The 18,484-nt window shown below is 34.4% G+C and overlaps 1 protein-coding gene and 1 long non-coding RNA gene across 4 annotated transcripts in view; one reads left to right on the top strand and one right to left on the bottom strand.

The window, feature by feature from the left end:
* Positions 1-18,484, bottom strand: part of LOC147842616 (uncharacterized) — a 1,013,036-nt gene that overhangs the window by 941,756 nt on the left and 52,796 nt on the right. The window lies entirely within an intron of this gene.
* The window catches only part of prkcz (protein kinase C, zeta), a 223,504-nt gene that overhangs the window by 172,805 nt on the left and 32,215 nt on the right, over positions 1-18,484 (top strand). For all 3 annotated transcript variants that reach the window (XM_087263404.1, XM_087263403.1, NM_001030091.1), the window contains 7 exon segments: positions 1,063-1,160; positions 4,023-4,109; positions 7,606-7,741; positions 7,849-7,936; positions 8,729-8,848; positions 11,373-11,452; positions 14,964-15,053. In XM_087263404.1, coding sequence (XP_087119530.1) covers positions 1,063-1,160; positions 4,023-4,109; positions 7,606-7,741; positions 7,849-7,936; positions 8,729-8,848; positions 11,373-11,452; positions 14,964-15,053 — 699 coding nt within the window.

The following is an 18,484-nucleotide window of genomic DNA, read 5'->3' as shown; positions in this document are numbered from 1 at the left end:
TCGTGTATTTGTTTTGATCACGTGTGATGACGACACTCAGCTGGCCTGATGAGCTCGCCAGCTGAGGCTCATATTCAGGTCTATATATGAGCCACGTTTTCTGTGTGTCTTTGTCAGTTCGTTATGTGTGCTTATGGTGTGCTATTCTGTTTGTGTACGTAGGATCCGAGGACTATTTTCTGGACCCTGTTTTCCCGTCTGATTCCTGTCCGATCCCTCCTAGCACTAGCACCATTCCTTACTTGATTTTTGTTTTGACTTTGTCAATAAATATTATTTTTGTTAACTCGCACTTGGATCCCTCTGAACTTTCATTATACGTGACAAGGGGGATAAGAAACACCATTAGCTCGGCTTAAAAACACTAGTCGCCAATGAAAACTTCCAGACATGAGAGAAAAGCAATCATAAAGTCTCTTATTTCACCCTTCCCTTCTCAAAAGACGCTCACTATCATTTTTCAGATCAAGTTGTTGGCTAACCGAGCTGATCATAAGTGTGTCACAAGTGTTGACAGAGCAAAAATACTTGACTTTATCAACACATCACCGCGTTGTGTCCTCACACCCGAACACATTCTCAATGCAGATGTTTTGTAACATCCTGTCTGGACGGTTTTGTGCAATTAAACTGTAAGCTTGCTTGTGAAACATGAGGAATTATTGATATTGTACACGATTATTGACTGTTTCTCTTTTCTCTGTTGTCTTTCCTTTCTGCACTGTACATGTCTTTTTAAAGAGGAAGAGAAAGGTGCTTTTTTATTTTAAACTTACTCTTAATTCTGAGATTTGACTCCCCAAAGTGACAGCATGCAATAGTGCCAAGTGTTTTCCGCTGTTAAACGATCAATAGATCAGGTTTTTCTCAGAAAACACAGGCTTGTTTTCTTCATTATCCTGCAATAGTCCCCCAGTAGAGGCGGTGAAACATCATGTCCTCTCCTCTAGTTCTTAGAAAACACTGAAACAGATTGTTGTCATGTTTTTTATGCAATTCATTATTCATGTTAAATCAAATGTCTCTCTCTTTCTCTATTTTTTTCTTTCTTTCCTGGTTTAGGACATCGATTGGGTCCAGACAGAAAAACATGTGTTTGAACAAGCATCGACCAATCCATTTTTAGTGGGACTTCACTCTTGCTTTCAGACAGAGAGCCGGTGAGAGGAGAGAATATTTTATTCTCTTTTAAAAGCACAGAAAAATAAGACTTGCACTTTTTTTATTAATTAATTTTTCATCACCAGAAGACAAGTATATATTTATATTCACAACTATAAAGGTCTGTTTGCAGGACGAGAACTATAATAATAGGGCTGCTCGATTCCCAAAATATTTGGAATCAATCCTGATTCCCATTCCTGGAATCGATGGACTGAGAATTGATTCCTCAATGTTGTTGTATTTTTTCAGATTCAAACCCCACCAGTAGAAAGTAAGCTGAAACAAAATCCCTTTCAAAGAAAGTTTGTTCACTCTGCGGCCATATTTGTAATGCCTCCAGGCAGTTCATCCAAACCCAAAGTTCTATCTAAATGATTAGGGCAAGGGTGTAAATTTGGGTTGAAAAGTGGAGAGCACACAAACTGTGGGAAAATGTTTTACAACTGTAATACAATTTATATACCATTTCCTGCAATTACCTAAATTTAGGGACAAAATCCAGGAATAAACGTAGTTAGGTAATTAGATCAAAGGTTTAACAAACTTAAATTTCAATCTAACCTGAAAATGAGAAAAGTAAAATCAAATAAACAATAACACTTTAGAGTAATGGTCCATTCTTTAATGTATTTAATGACATTAACTAATTAATCTTGTAAAGCATTTATTAATTATAGTTCAGTATTAACTAATGCGTTATTAAAACCCAAAGTTGTTTGTTAACATTAGTTAGTTAACTATGAGTTAACATGAACTAATGTTATTTAACTTAAATAACATTAACCAACGTTAACAAACTTAAATAAATATCATTATAGATGTGTTACTAAGTTTGTTAATGTTAGTTAATACATTAACTGATGGACCATTATTTTAAAGTGTTACTAAATAAACTTTATTTTAGCTGAATCACTATTTTGTAATACCATGTGCAGATTCAACAGCAGCAAACTTAATATGTTGGCTAATATATGGAAATCCTTAATTGTCCTTCATCAGGGTTTCTGCAGGTTAAAATATCTTAAATCTCATAATCCAAATTTTTGGCCTTAAAAAGTCTTAAATTTACTGAAGTATTGTGTTGTTGGTCTTAAGTCTTTTTTAAACAGGTCTTAATTTTCCTTTGTTTATGTATTGCTACCAAATCTGGCCAAAATACAATCACCAACCCTCATCGGTCACACTTTACAATAAGGTTTATTAGTTAATGTTAGTTAATGCATTTACTAACATGAACAATGAACAATACATTTATTGTTAGTTCATGTTAACTCACGGTGCATTAACTATTGTTAACAAGCACGTACTTGGATGTTACTAATGCATTAGTAAATGTTCAATTATTATTAATAAATGCTGTACAAGTGTTGTTTATGATTAGTTCATGTTAGTAAATGCATTAACTAACAAAGCTTATTGTAAAGTTTTACCCAATCATCTCAATAATACTTGAAAATGAAAAGGTCATTTTTAACTCCGTTTATCATATTAGTTTAATTATTTTTCATCACAGTAACATTTGTTCAAAGTTCTCCATGTATTTACTGCTGAAGACACCGACCTGGACAGATTGTTGTTCGTAGATTTAGTTTATTATAGTTTTTAAAACTTTTAAAACATTTGTTCATTTTTATTTTATTTTAAAGAAAGTTTGTGTTATGTTTATGTTCCAAATTCTTTCTAACAGAAAATACAATTAATCTGACTGAGCTAATATACTGAATGAACCAACTTTCATCTCTTTTTATATTTACATTGAAGTCATCTGTTACTGCTTGCCATTTCTTTGCTTGAATGATCATTTCAATTGCAATACCTCCTAACTAAGAGTTTCACTTACTTTCCAGTCGTTTTTTGATATTAATTGTAACTAAGCACAATTATTAATTAGTTATTTTAAACTGAACGGAGGAGTCGATTCCTCTTATGGAATGTATTTCGAACCTAGGAATCAAGGAATTGATTCTTTTTGGAATCGATTGCATATGATATTATAGCAGTTGTCTCAGTTTGAATACTTAAACAATAATCTGATAAAACTGACATTTTATGCACTGTCACAGATTTAATGCATTACATGAGGGACTTTCAGACCCAAAATAACGTCATAAAGTTTATAGAGTGAATAAGCACATTGTGTATAGTCCATCATTTGGACCATCATTTAGGTTTTTTTTTTTTAAGTGCATAAAAGGATCCTTTGAAAGTCATAAAATATGAAATTGTAACTGTGGCTACTGTTTACTGATCAGTCAATGGTGAGCTCATAACAGCACTATAACCACAGTGACAGATAATAATAGTAAATATCAAGAGTTTTTAGTGTGTCATTACAAGGATTGCATCTTTATTCTTGTTTCTGAGCAGTTTTGAGATAATCCTGCTGATTTCATCATTAGGAAAATGAAGCCAAAAACTCAGTTCGTTCTTGTCTACCAAAAGAGGAGTGTTCGGTTTTATTATGTTTAATTATATTGAATTAGTTAGAGTGAAATCATAATACACTGTGAAAATACTGAGTTCCACACAATTCCTTCATGTTGTCCCAACACAAATCGATTAAGTTAACCAAACTGTTTTAAAAAAATCTAAGTCGGTTGAAAATAAAGCAATTAAGCTCTCCCCCAAAAAACAGAAGAATTGTGTTTTTTTTTAGCTCATTTTAATAAGTAGTTTAAATAAGCAGAATTTTAAGAATTATCCACCACAGATGAAAGAAAAGACAAGAAAATTGAAGGGAATCAGAACTTGAGTAGTCAGTCTCTTTCTAGAGCAACAGTATATCTCTCATCCATCGAGATGAAACTAAAAAGAAAAACACAACAAAACTCTAATGATTGTCTCTGCTGTGTGTTCAGGCTCTTTCTAGTGATCGAGTATGTGAATGGAGGAGATCTCATGTTCCATATGCAGAGGCAGCGGAAGCTTCCAGAGGAACATGCCAGGTATGATACATTTATTTATTTAATTCAGGAATTGACCGATATGGACATTTTGTCTGATAGTGATAAGAAATAAATCTTTATATTTGCAAACCAATAACTGATATATATCGTCTGATAAATGTAATTAATAATATAGTCTTTTTAGCTTTACTACATAAAAATGCAATACAAAAATCATTACAGTTCATTAGATTTGAATCATTACATTACATTATAAATCTTTACATTTTATTAAGTGACAAGTCTTTATATTTGGAAACCAATGACTGATATATCATCTGAAAAATGTAATATTGATATAGATTTATTATACTAATAAAAAAACTGAAAAAATATACAAATGTATTAACTGATAAGCCTTTATATTTGGAAACCGGTAACAGATATTATTATATTGTCCGATAAAAAAAAAATCATCCTGATTACAACCACAAAATGTAGACAAATACAGGACATACTTGCATATATACTTACTTATATATGCAAGTATTTACATGCTTGCATATATAAGGCCACTTATATATTGTAAATCACTAGTTACTTTTATTTATTTATTTTTTTACTTATTTGTTTTTTTTATTTTATAAGATCAATATAATAGGTAATTAAGACTAGTTAAACCTGATAAGTGTATGGACATAAATAGATGGAATCATAGGAATTCATAACTGTTGCTACTCAAAGTTAATAAGTGCACATAATCAAATTTAATCAACCATATAGTTTATTAGTATAGTTCAGATAGCAAAATGAATGGACACTAGTTTACGGTTGATGCAATCTTTAAAAAAAAATGTTTTTAGGGTCAATTGTGCATTTATTTGTTAAAAAACTATATTAAAAACAATATTATTAAGAAATAGAATAACTTTTTGAAACAAATTTTTTCAAATGTATTATTTTTGTTTAATTAATTCTACAAATATTCTTGTGAGGGGTCTGCAGTGTCACTTGATCTCTCAGAAGTGATAGAATTTAGCTGATTTGCTGCTTTTACATTATACAATAAATAAAAATAATTCAAAGGAGCAACATTTATTCATAACAGAAATATTTTTGAACATTATAAATGCTATAAACAATAATATTAAAACTTTTTCTTGTTTCGTTTGTGTTTGTTTCAATTGACTCTGCTTCTTGTCTTCGTAAAATGAAACTTTTAGAAACTTTTTTTCTCAGACTTCATAGATGGACTGAATATTTTCAGCACTCTTCAGTAGTTTTAAGCTCTAATTAAAGCTCATGCCATTCATCAAGCATCAAACTTCAAAAACATAGCTTTAATATCTTGAAATTGTCCGTCCCGATATTTAAAGCAAGCTGGCGGCCTGTGGTTTGAATGCAGCCCTCATACCCCTCTGTTAGGCTAATATAACTGTGCATATGAAGCAGGACGATGATCAGAGCGCCCCTGTACTGCCTCCTTTCACACGTCTGATAAACTGAGATCAAACACAGGCTAATTAGGTGAGTCAAGCGCACCTCGGCCGGCCCAATCAATATGCGTCCTGAGCATCACACATATGCAAATTCACATGCTAATTACGGCTAATGAGCCTAAATATTCATGAGCTGCTCCTAAAGGTCTCCTGAGCCCTTGCTGCGCACCGACATGAAGCAAACACTGCGATATGCACAATAATATAGCAGCATTTTTTTATGATGCTGTATAACAATAATTAACATTTTTGTAGTACTTTGACGTCTGGGTTTAGGATTGGGGTGGGAGTAGGCGTAAAAAAATAAAATTTATTGTGTAATTTAATCGATAACAAATAATACTCGGTACAACTACTGTTTTTACATTACTGTGACGGTTGTGTTAAGTCACAGGTGTCAAACTCAGTTCCGAAAGGGCCGCAGCTCTGCACAGTTTAGTTCCAACCCTAATTAAACACACCTGATCAAACTAATTGAGTCCTTCAGGCTTGTTTGAAACCTACAGGTAAGTGTGTTGGAGCAGGGTTGGAACTAAACTGTGCAGGGCTTCGGCCCTCCAGGAATTGAGTTTGACACCCCTGTGTTAAGGGTTGAGGTAGATGTTAATAAAATTCAATAAATGGGAAAGTTAATAAATAATAGAAATAATTCTCTTTAACTTCCGGCCACAAACGTATATAGCCACAACCACCAACCGGGGATAACCGAAAAAGGGCAAAGAGGAAGGGTGTGAGCGGAGCTACAGATGCCTGCTAGCATTTTGCTTAGACAGGCTTTCCTTTGGGAGAAAGGCTTAATACTTCATTACCTGTGACTTGTTTGTTTTCTGACCACATGCACATGGTTGTACACTATATTAATAAAGTGTTTAGTCTTTTTAAAAGCACTGCTGTAATACATTGAGCCACTAAACATTGTTCTTCTGATGTTTATCTACAGCAAGAAAACATGAATTTCTGCCAAATACTTCAAATATTTTCTGTGTTAGTAAATGCAAGGCTATTTAGGAAATCCAGGCATAATACTTTATGACAACGTTTCAGATGATTCTTCTATAGTCTACAGCCTATCAATCTGTCAGATTCTGGAGTGCAATCAAGTTCTAAATAATACATTTTCTTAAATAATACAAATACATTTTTACATAAAAGTATATGAGAATTTCACTCACCTGGCAAATGGAGGCTACTTGAATGGTTTGTAAGCACAATTAACTGCACAGTATGCCATATTATCTGATAATTGTAAGAAATAATTCCAAAAGGCAATTGACTGTGTAAAGCCACATAAAACAAAACAAAAATAGGATATAAATGCCAAGTTCAGTTGCTAATCAGCCGGAATCAGCTGAGGTGATGTGACAGTGATCAGCATGACCAGGCTGTCACTCAAGTGAAAACACCCTTAATTATGCACACTTAATATAAATAAAAAGGGATGAGTTATAAAGAATCACCCCGCTCAAAGTTGTCATGAAGTGTAATATTAGTTATATACACCAAAATAATTTTTTGTTCCAGGCTGTAAATACTTTTTTTTTCTGCTATAAAGTTGGCCATTTTAACATTGGGGTCAACAGAATGTGCTCTATTTTGGATCCAGGCCTAGTGGGATTTCGATGAATTGCAGTTTTAGTTATTCTGTAATAGCTTTATAAGGGAAAGCGGAATGTTGGCGCTTGAACACTAACAAAATCTGAACATTGTGTGAAGTCAGCTTCAAAATGTTTTTATACAATATTAAATCAAATATATACTACACAACAATAACAAAATCTGAACATTGTGTAAAGTCCGGTTCAATATATATATATTTTTAATATATTTTTTGACATTGATATTTGCAGGATTTTTTTTTGTTTGCAACCTCCTGCCTTAAAATAGAAAACAGTGATTCTAGATTATGATTTTAAAAAAAAATTTTATTGTATTTTTGACCAAATAAATGTATGCTTTGGTAAAAGCATAAAACATTTTATGTTTGTATGTGTATTTCTGTTTTGTTTTTTTGTTTTTTTTTGATGCCAAAGAAATGTTTTGTTTCCTGTTTCCTACAGATTTTATGCTGCTGAAATTTGCATCGCTCTTAATTTTCTGCATGAGAAGGGCATTATTTACCGGGATTTAAAACTGGACAATGTACTATTGGACCAGGATGGCCATATCAAACTTACAGACTATGGCATGTGCAAGGTGCAACTTTATGCTAATCACTTAGTTATACTTATAGTGATATTTGTACTTCTGACTGGATCAAAGCATGCTGTATATATATATATATATATTTATTATTTTAACAGGAGGGAATCAGACCAGGTGACACCACCAGCACATTCTGTGGGACGCCCAACTACATCGCCCCAGAGATCCTGAGGGGAGAGGATTATGGTAAGAGTGAATCGATTCAATGCAGTGTGAATGTAAGCTTTTTTTGTGACTTTGTCAAGACTTTGATTCATCTGCTTGCTATGGGAAAATGACTAGGAATTACAAACCAATACAAACCAATGTGTTTATGACTTTACATTAAAATAAAATAATAAGTAAATTCTAGTTGGCATACAGGCACCATAACAAGATTGTTTTTTATGACTAAAAGCACTGATAAAAGAGAACAAAAGTCTTTGTACATTTAATTTACAGTTTCACTCACTTGTACCTGAAAAATAAGATTAATAACACATCCTTGCTATCTGAACTGTATCAGAAAGTCAGTCACTATTTTATGTTATTTTATTTTATTTTATTTTATTTTATTTAAATACTTTTTGTTATTTAATTTACTCTAATTACTTCTTATGATTATTTATTTAATAATTTATTTACTTATTTAATTATTTTTGCATCAAGCAGCATAAGAAGATTGTTTCTTATGACCAAAAATCTATGGAAGTAAAAGAGACCAAAAGTCTTTTCACATTTAATTTACAATATTGCTCACTCTTAACAGAAAATTAAGATTAATAACTTGTCCCTGCTATTAGATCTGCCACAAAAGTCAATAAAAAATATTTTATTTGAATTTTAAAAAATATTATTTCATTTTTGTATGCATGAATGCATGAATGCATGTATGTATGTATGTATGTATGTATGTGTGTATGTATGTATGTATGTATGTATGTATGTATGTATGCATGTATGCTAGGACTGTTCAGTGAATCTATCATTGTGTCTCAGGTTTCAGTGTGGACTGGTGGGCTCTCGGCGTGCTCATGTTTGAGATGATGGCGGGCCGATCGCCCTTCGATATCATCACTGACAATCCTGACATGAACACAGAGGAGTATCTCTTCCAGGGTGAGTCCACCTTAATCCAGCTTAATTCTAAACCATATTCTGTGTATTCAGCTTTTTTCACTCACCAAAGCCAAATTGTATGTATTTGGCATTTGTCAACAATGTCTTAATGACAACAATTTATCTTTATATTTTTAATTAAAAACATACAATTCATTATAAATCAATAGAATGTGCATGCTATGAAAGATAAAAAATTTGTTAAACTTTTCTAAGAAGATTATTGTAAAATGATTCATTCATTCATTTTCTTGTCGGCTTAGTCCTTTATTATTCCGGGGTTGCCACAGCGAAATGAACCCACAACTTATCCAGCACGTTTTTTACACAGCGGATGCCCTTGCAGCCGCACCCCATCTCTGGCAAACATCCACACACTCGTACACTACGATTTAGTCTACCCAATTCACCTGCACAGCATGTCTTTGGACTGTGGGGGAAACCGGAGCACCCGGAGGAAACCCACGCGAGCTCAGGGAGAACATGCAAACTTCACACAGAAACGCCAACAGAGCCAAGGTTCGAACCAGCGACCTTCTTGCTGTGAGGCGATAGCACTACCTACTGCGCCACTGCGTCGCCCTTTCCACACGCCTCTTTCCCTCTTACCTGCAGATGGAGAAGGCTTGGGCGTAAGTGTGGCTTGTTTTTTTCTACTGCAGGCTGAATGGACGTTGTAAAGTTGGCATTTCATTCAGAAAGATCGTGAAAGGGGTTTTGGAAGAGCTATTACAACCTAACAAACACCTCCTGCTCACTATTCCTGTTTTTTGTCAAAACTGACAGTTGGAGCAGTGTTAGCCATTCCCATTATCTCAAAATCATGTAATCTGATAACTTAACTAAAAGCAAACAGGAAGTGCATTTTCATATTTCAACTAAAGAAGGGCTAACTATTTTTTTCTCAATGAGATGCACAGATGAATTGTTTACCACAAAACTGGCAATGTAAGCTAACAAAATCATATGGTTAGTTTTGATTTATTAGGGACTTTAAACCTGAACTAATTTATAAAGAGCAAAACTGAAACTAGTGGCTTAGGGGGCATTCGCCATATAAGTACCTGACAGTCTCTGTGTTTGTTTTGTTTTTTTATTGATGCTAATTACATTATATAGGTTGCTTTCTATTATAAGCCACAGCTTAATCAATGATTTTTTTTACTAGTATTCCAGAAAATACAGTACATAAACAGCTATTGAGAAGTTGAAAGACCACTTGAAAATTCTCAGTTTTTCTGGATTTTCTAAATTTATTAGTAATGGCAATATTTGTTAATTCTACAAAAGTCTGACGGCATTTATTCCTAATTTCAAATAAAATATTGCCAAAACATTGCCAAAAACCAAATCTGTTCATTAGTAGTGACTGAAAATCAGGATTTAGTACCCACCAATCAGGGTTTAGTACCCACCAAACACTGACTCTTCTAAAGTTAAAACTTTAGTATTGTGCTGTCTACAAATAAGGAATATAATCTTTTATTTTGACCAGTTTTGGATTTGAAACTTGAAACAAATACTTCTTATTATTATTTTTTAATAATATTTCATTTAAAAATGCAAAATACACATCTTCAATCCTGAGAGATTTTTCCAGTGGCCTTTTAATTTTTCCCATGGTTTTCTATACCAACAGAACATTTGCGTGTCGCTTGTTCATCCATCCTGGCATTTGTGTCATTCCTTCATGAGGCATTCTTTGGTCCTCCGTTTCGTCACCTCTCCTCCTCCATCCAGAGCAGAGCCTGTGTGTTCATCTGCTTCTCTGTCTGTTCTGTGCTGCTCCAGCCGAGAGGCCAGCGTGATCCTGGACCACTCTCATTCATACAGACACACACACATGCCAACCTGGAGCTCTCTCCACCACCGGAACTACATCCCCCTCCATCCAAACCTCAGTTCGGCCATATGTCCCACTCCAGCCTCCCCTCGGCCCGAACACCGGCACTCCGTCGCCCACCCAAGAGCAGGGCAGATGCTGGCACCACCGCGCCAACACTTCAGCCGCTTCCGGGCCGCCGTCCAAACCGCGTCACAGCAGCAGGGCAAGACCCAAATCCCTTTAGCATTTCACTCGGAAAAGAAAACAAACAGGGGATGCGGGCTTCAGAGAGGGAAAGATAAACGCTCGTCTGCGCTCTGTCTTTCAGAGGAGATGAAACTGAACAGGCTTTACTTCTGGACGACGGCCCGAAATACACAACTGTTAAAGAAATCCAAAAAAAAGCAGGGATGAGACGTATTAAAAAGACACATTCTTCACATTCTGTGGGGTGTTTTAAATCCACTTAACACGCAACGGAATGTTATGAATTTACAGAAATAAACACGGAGCGCGGAGGAATCTTTTGATTGAGCGGTGAAGGGTTTATTCAGGCGTCTGTAGTGTGTGGGTGTTTGAGCGAGAGATTGTGTGTGTGTGTGTGTGTGTGTGTGTGTGGGTTAAAGCCTGTCTCTGTCGAACACGACTCTGCAAGAATGACTCACACTCTTTTATCTCCTGTTTTTTTATTTTTTTCAGTCATTTTGGAGAAGCCGATTCGGATTCCCAGGTCATTGTCTGTTAAGGCTGCAAGTGTGCTGAAAGGTTTTCTGAACAAGGTGAGAACTTGGGTGGACTTGAATGCAAACAAGCACACACACACACACACACACACACACACAAAATGTAAGAGTTTAGACATAGTAATGCCATTCAGCACAGCTATACTGGTGTTATTGTATAGATGCAGACTTGTATTTCAGCTTGTAACAGTTGAAGGTTTTACAATACCTTGAATGTATTGAAAGTGCTTGGATAAAAGGAATCTGTACAGATATTTCAAAGCTGTCTTACCATGAACTTCAGGGTCACGGTTCTATCGTATTTTTTATTTATTTTTATTTTTTTTTTCAAAAACTCTGTTTATGTGAAGAATTTATTGAAATTCCACTATCAGCATTCCTAAAATGAGACACACCAATCAGAGAAGTGTATCTTAGAAATATTTAGAGCGGTGTCGTTTTGTAGAGTAACAGTAATTAAAATTTATGTTAGCAATTGATATTTTCAAATAATTGCAATGTTTTCAGTTAGTTAAAGGGTCATGAAACCCCCCTCTTTTAGTTCAAGTCTACATCAGAATTTTTTCAAAAATGCTTCATAATGGGTGTGGTGGAGCGCTGTGAGCAGAGGGAGGAGTGGGCGTGGCCAGCAGAGCAGGGGAAAAAGAGGGGAGGGAACAACTGTCAGTTGGCTCAAAAACTGAAACATAAACCGTGAGGAGACCCATGATTTTATAGTTTACAAAGCTAAATTGCAGATAAAAAACAGTAATTTATTGCCCTGCTACATATGTTTTTCATAATTCATATAATTCATAATTTCATAATTCATATTTCATAATTTCATATACACATAACCACAATTTGTTCTATCATTATAAAGATAATCATGTAAACACTATAAAAGAGGAGAACTCTCCTGCTCATTCCTTGGGTCTGACATAGCAGTGCAGCAGGTCTCCCCCCCTATCTATTTCAACCATTAGCCCTTCCAGTAATCCGGAGGACTTTAAACATATGCCGAACACAGCAGCACGAATATTGGCAGAATGGTAAAGAACTCAACTGATAAAAGACAAAGTCCGCCATTCTCCAATTCTTGTACAGATCTTGCTGCAAAAAAGCTTGCTGCAAACCAACAGCTTTGCTGTATCTGCCCTGACAGCATCGCAGGGAAAGACATGCAACAAACCCTGTGGTTCATGGAAACAAACACACACAACCTTTTATGAACTCCTAAATAGGATACTGCGTGCTGTGCGCAAGGTCTGCCTTGCCTTCGGAAAGCACCTGCTCTCATTAATAATTAAGAAGCAGGGTCTTCTCATAGGATAAGAAAACTCAGCTATGAATAACAATGAAAAACCCATACGTCATCGCTGAACAGGCATATCGGTGCTATGTCACCGATTTTCACAACATCCCAAAAATGCCTTTAAACCCGGAAGATGAAATTAGCTGACAAAAGCTCAAAATGATCTAGTTTTTCCCACAATTAAAGCTGACAAATGCTTACATTGCCGTAAGTGACGCTCAACACACAATTTTAAAATTTCAGAAAAAGTACTCAAAGGTTTCTTGAACCTTTAAATGCTTAACGGTAATTGTTTTTATTAAAAAAATGTTAATTTGATTCAAGCAATTTACTGAACATTTGTATTTGAGCAAATATATTTGATAAAAAATGCTGCAACGCTGTATATCTTTAGAAATATTGTTTCCATAAATTCAATTTCATTTACAAATATCATATTAATATTAATAATTTCACCAAAAATAATAACATTTTACAATACACACATACATATATAATAAAATGTATTTATAGCTGTGAAAAAATCTAATGTGAAATGACATGCTTATGTATAGCATGTAATATGTACACTACCTGACAAAAGTCTTGTCTGGATCCCAGCTGTAAGAGCAACAAATAAAAACTTCCAGTTGATCTTTTGCAAAAGTGGCAGAAGGTAGATTTGTCTGATAAATCATCTGTTGAACTGCATCCCAGTAATCACAGATACTGCAAAAGACCTATTGGAACCCACATGGATACAAGATTCTCACAGAAATCAGTCATGTTTGGTGAAGGAAAAATCATGGTTTCGGGTTACATTCAGAATGGGGGCCTGCGAGAATGGATGGCAACATCTACAATACACTACAAACCACAGGAGAGAGCAAATTCTTCAGCAGGATAGCGCTCCTTCTCATACTTCAGCCTCCACATGCAAGCTCCTCAAAGCAAAGAAGGTGAAGGTGCTCCAGGATTGGGCAGCCCAGTCTCCAGACATAAACATTATTGAGCATGCCTGGGGTAAGATGAAGGAGAAGGCATTAAAGATGAATCCAAAGAATCGTGATGTACTCTAAGAGTCCTTCAAGAACGCTTTCTTTGCCATTTCAGATGACTTTATTAATAAGTTTTGAGTCATTGCAGAGATGTATGGATGCAGTCCTCCAAGCTCATGGGAGTCATACACAGTATTAATTCTTTTTCCACTGCAGCATGACTTTATATTCTATACTGTACATTATTTCTGTTAAGTGACAAGACTTTTATCTAAGCAAAGTCAGACCTTATTGTCCTAATTAAATAATTAAAAATCAAGGCATGATCATATTTTATTTTGGTAAAATAAGCATAATCTAGAGGCCTTTGCCTTTCATATAAGCCACTTTTGATACCAAATGATCAACTAAAAGTCAAGTTATTATTTTTATTTTGTTATTTAATTACAATATATATGACATATTTTATATTATTTACATGCAATTACAATTTACATCATATAGACTGTTAAATATTCCTATACAATTGTTTTTGATGTAAAAATAAAAGCTGAAGTATATATAATCTGTGGAAGAAAGTGTTAATTAAAAAAATCCAAGAAAGTAGTTCAAACTTAGACTGATTAAATTACATCACACATAATTCTTTGGGTAATGACTAGTTTATTCTCTTTCCACTTAAAACTTGATCACTGTTGTGCTCCATTACACCAGAAGAGACAAATGAGAAACAAATAGGCTCTGAGGGAGGAAAAAAATCGTCATAATAATTCATGCGCATTGCACACTGAGGGTTTTAACTCTACACAAACATGCACGCACACAGTCTGCCTCTGATTGAACTAATGTATGTGCTAAAATAAGGAGGGTCATCATGATGAAGATCAGCTCTCGAGGCTCCCGATGCTTCTGTGTGCGTGTCGGCTTGATTAAATCTGTGAATAATGAAGCGTTTTCCTTTAATCGTCAAGACAAATTGCGTTTATTGAAGCTCTGGGGTTCCTCAAACTCACCAGCAGCCTGTAATCAGTGTTATCAGGGCTCTTAGCCATTGCTGCCTGATTCATGGGGATTAAATGAGCGTAGATCAGCACAGCGAGTCGCTCCCAGAGCCCTGAATCTTCAGATAATGTCAGGATAAAGTTCACTAGATTTGCTAATTGTTTTGGGTTAAACTTCAGTCTTTCATCAAATGAGGTTGTGGGGTTGTTGAGGGTGACCAGATTTGTTTTTCGTCTGATATGTTGCTAATACTGTGTGTGTGTGTTTATTTCAGGATCCGAAAGAGAGGCTGGGATGCCAAGTTCAAACCGGATTCACAGACATCAAGTCTCATACATTCTTCAGAAGCATAGACTGGGACCAGGTAAGTTTTTTTTTTACCATTTTTTTTTATTTTATTTTGGAGGTCAAAATGTACTATAATATTCCAACTTCTGAACTTAAACACAGGGTGGCTTGGTGGCTTAGTGGTTAGCACTGTCGCCTCACAAGATGAAGGTTGCTGGTTTGTGTCCCATCCCGGCTGGGTCAGTTGGTATTTCTGTGTGGAGTTTGCATGTTTTTCCCAGTTCATAAATATTAACTAATCTTCTCAAATAGAGCTATTAAAATTGTCTGGTGAAATTATATTTATATTGCAAAATTACTATTATATAAGCAAAATACTGCAATATCAGATTTTTCCAAAATCGCACAGCCTTGATATTTGTTTTATCTTTTAATATATACTAAAATGCTATTTATTCTTGTGATTTAAATCTGGATTTTCAGCATACTTACTCTAGTCTTTATTATCACATGATTGTTCAGAAGTTATTTTTATTTTATATTTCGTGCTCAAGAAACATTTCATCTCATAAATGTTTGATTGTTTTTTGTTTGAATGAATATTTTCATTTATCAAGGACTCCTGAAATTAAATCACGAGGACACGTTAAATTGATCAAAGGTGAAAGTAAATTCTGTTGTTTTATTTTCAAGAATTCTAGAAAGCAATACAAAGAAATGAAGCAGATTATTTTTCAACATTTATATTAACAAGAACCATTTTTATTGGTTGAGAACCAGTAATGGTTGATCATTATAGAGCAGCAAATCTGCATATTACAATTTTTTCTAAACCAAATCGTGTAACTAATGACTAAAATATGCTGTAAATTCAAAGTTGAATCACAGGTTTAATTAATTTTGAAATAAATTGACGCAGAAAGCAGCTATTTTAAGTTGAAATAACATTTTAAAAATGTAAGTTTTAATTTATTTTCAATAATATTCATTAAAAAATAGATGCAGTGAGCAGAAGTAACTTCTTTCCAAAAAAAGGAAACATTAATGAATCATAATAATGGTGTGTTCCAGAAAATATTGCATCAATTCTTCGCACAATTACTTTCCTCATATGTAATTTTAATATTTGTTTTGGCATAAAAGTTGTTAAGATATTTTTTTTTTCATTCATTCAATCATTTTCCTTTGGCGTAGTCCGTTCCCATCAGACACACAACATCATAAGGATTTAATATAAGGTAAGATTTAGGTCATGATGTCAGGTGATCAAAATTCAATGTCTAGCCAGAGTCTAAGGACAATGTTATTTTATCGTCCAATAACGACGTCAAATTACATTAATATTTGGTTTATTTTAGGTTGTGTTGGAATGTGACCAAAATCCAAAGTCTGATAGATGTCATAGTGGTAACGTCCGCACAACGTCAGGGTGCAACATGATTAGACGTTGATATTTGGTTGATTTTAGGTTGTACATTGGACATTGATGTTGGCCTGATGATGGGTTCTGATGTCAACCCGAATTTCATTTCCAAACAAAATGCAACATCCCCACGACGTTAGGGTACAATGAAGTCATGTTGACGCCCTGAGCCTGCAGGGTTATTTATCAGGCATATGCATTTTACGCAGCGGATGTCTTTACAGCCGCAACCCAGTACTGGGAAACACCCACATACACTCACATTCACACACATGGCCAATTTTAGTTAATCCAATTCACCTATAGTGCATGTCTTTGGAGTGTGGGGTTAACTGAAGCACCCGGAGGATCCCCGTAAGGGAGAACATGCTAACTCCACACAGACTAACCACTGAGACACACTGAGATTTTTTTTTTTGTTCTCTTTAAAATAAAAGTTGCTGATACAGCTTAAACCAACTCCATAGGATGTTCCTGAATCCTGCTATTTTAAGCAAGGATTGCAGCAGACTTTTCAGAGTCTCTAAGTTGTTTATGAGCTGACTTTGGTTGGAGAGGGATGTAGTGAGTGTCCATTGATAGGTGTGTGTGATCCAGCAGCAGAAATGAAAGAGAATATCAAATGAGGCTCAGCCTTTGCTGAAGCGGCACAAGGTTTAAGGGGGGATGTTAATTGGTCTGGTATAAATGATGCACACAATGCTGAAACATGAAAGTCAGAGAGAGAGAGAGAGCATACAATATTCAGGAGCTGCAGAAAACGGTGTGTGTGTAATGAATGAATTAGTATGTATATTTCAAAGAGGTAAAGAGGAAATACAAGATGGAGGTGAAAATAGTTTGGTTAATAAACTTAATAAAGTTAGACTAATATATATTTCATCACAGAATCTACACCTGTTGAGTTATAAAGAAAATAGCTGTATGGAATAGATTTCTTTGTTGAAATCATTAATTAATAGAAAAAATAAAAGGTTTCTAGTTTTACTTGGATTTAGATTTAGAGTTGAACCAAAGTAATTCAATTAATTCATGGTCTATAAAAACAATATTTTACCTTTGAGTCAATGTAATTTTTTTCCCTTGGGCAGAATAAATATTTTTATAATATTAAAGTCAAAACTGTCATTTGAGGGAAATTTAGAAATTTATCGGTAACAAATTACAGTCCTTTTATGGGTTAGTTCAAAGGTTAAAACTGGAAAAAAAATGTTTTCCTCGATAAACATCTACTTGCACCAAAGTAAAAAAATAAATAAAAAAGAGTGTCTTTATAGTAAACAATATTTTTACATTGTGTGAATGTAATTTTTTTTTCTTGGCACACAATAAATATTTTTAATTTAGATACGATTCAATTTTAAAGTTTGAACAAAAGATTATTCCAAAAATTATACTTTTTTGAAAAAACTAAAGATTTTAGCTGTAACAAATGACAGTAACTTTTTATTTGGTTAAAAGTGTTTTTTTTTAGTACAGATGAAAGTCTTTCACTCTATTTTAGTTAAAGGTGTTGTATGTACGTTTTGACACTTCTAAATCATAAAAATACCATAATATGTTTGCAGATATTTTAGAAACATGCCAAGTGAACATTCTTGTTAATGTAAAAAAAACAATGCTGGATTTAGATATTCTGTTTTGAAAATGTCTGTTACGTGCCAGAACGTTGTCTTTGTTTTGGTAATTTAACCACCGCCAGTTTAGCCAATTATATTTCAGAACCCCAGGTTGTTTTGCTGAAAACATTGTATTTGATTCATTTAGTCAGGAAGGCTCTCAAAGTATGTGTCCATAACGGAAATGTGACCTCCGGTGGACAGTAGCAGATTCCGAAATGAGATGCAGATTCAGAGTTCCACATGAAGTGGTTATTAATTAGAAAATAATATAAATATTACAAAACAGAAGCACAGAATAGTGCACTTGCTGCACTTCAACCAAATGGTAAAGTTTACAATCGAATGAATACATTTTAAACCTCTTTAACTTTATTAAATGTAGATGCTGAATCACTGATGTGTTGGCTTGCACTGAGTCTCACTTTTGAATTGCAATTTCAAACGGTTTATTTTATTTTTAAG

The sequence above is a fragment of the Danio rerio genome, chromosome 8 (assembly GCF_052040795.2).
Source record: "Danio rerio strain M-AB ecotype USA chromosome 8, GRCz13ab, whole genome shotgun sequence".
In the NCBI taxonomy this organism is placed as follows: Eukaryota; Metazoa; Chordata; class Actinopteri; order Cypriniformes; family Danionidae; genus Danio; species Danio rerio.
Note: the sequence above shows the minus strand (reverse complement) of the source record. Positions and strands in the feature narration are given on the sequence as shown.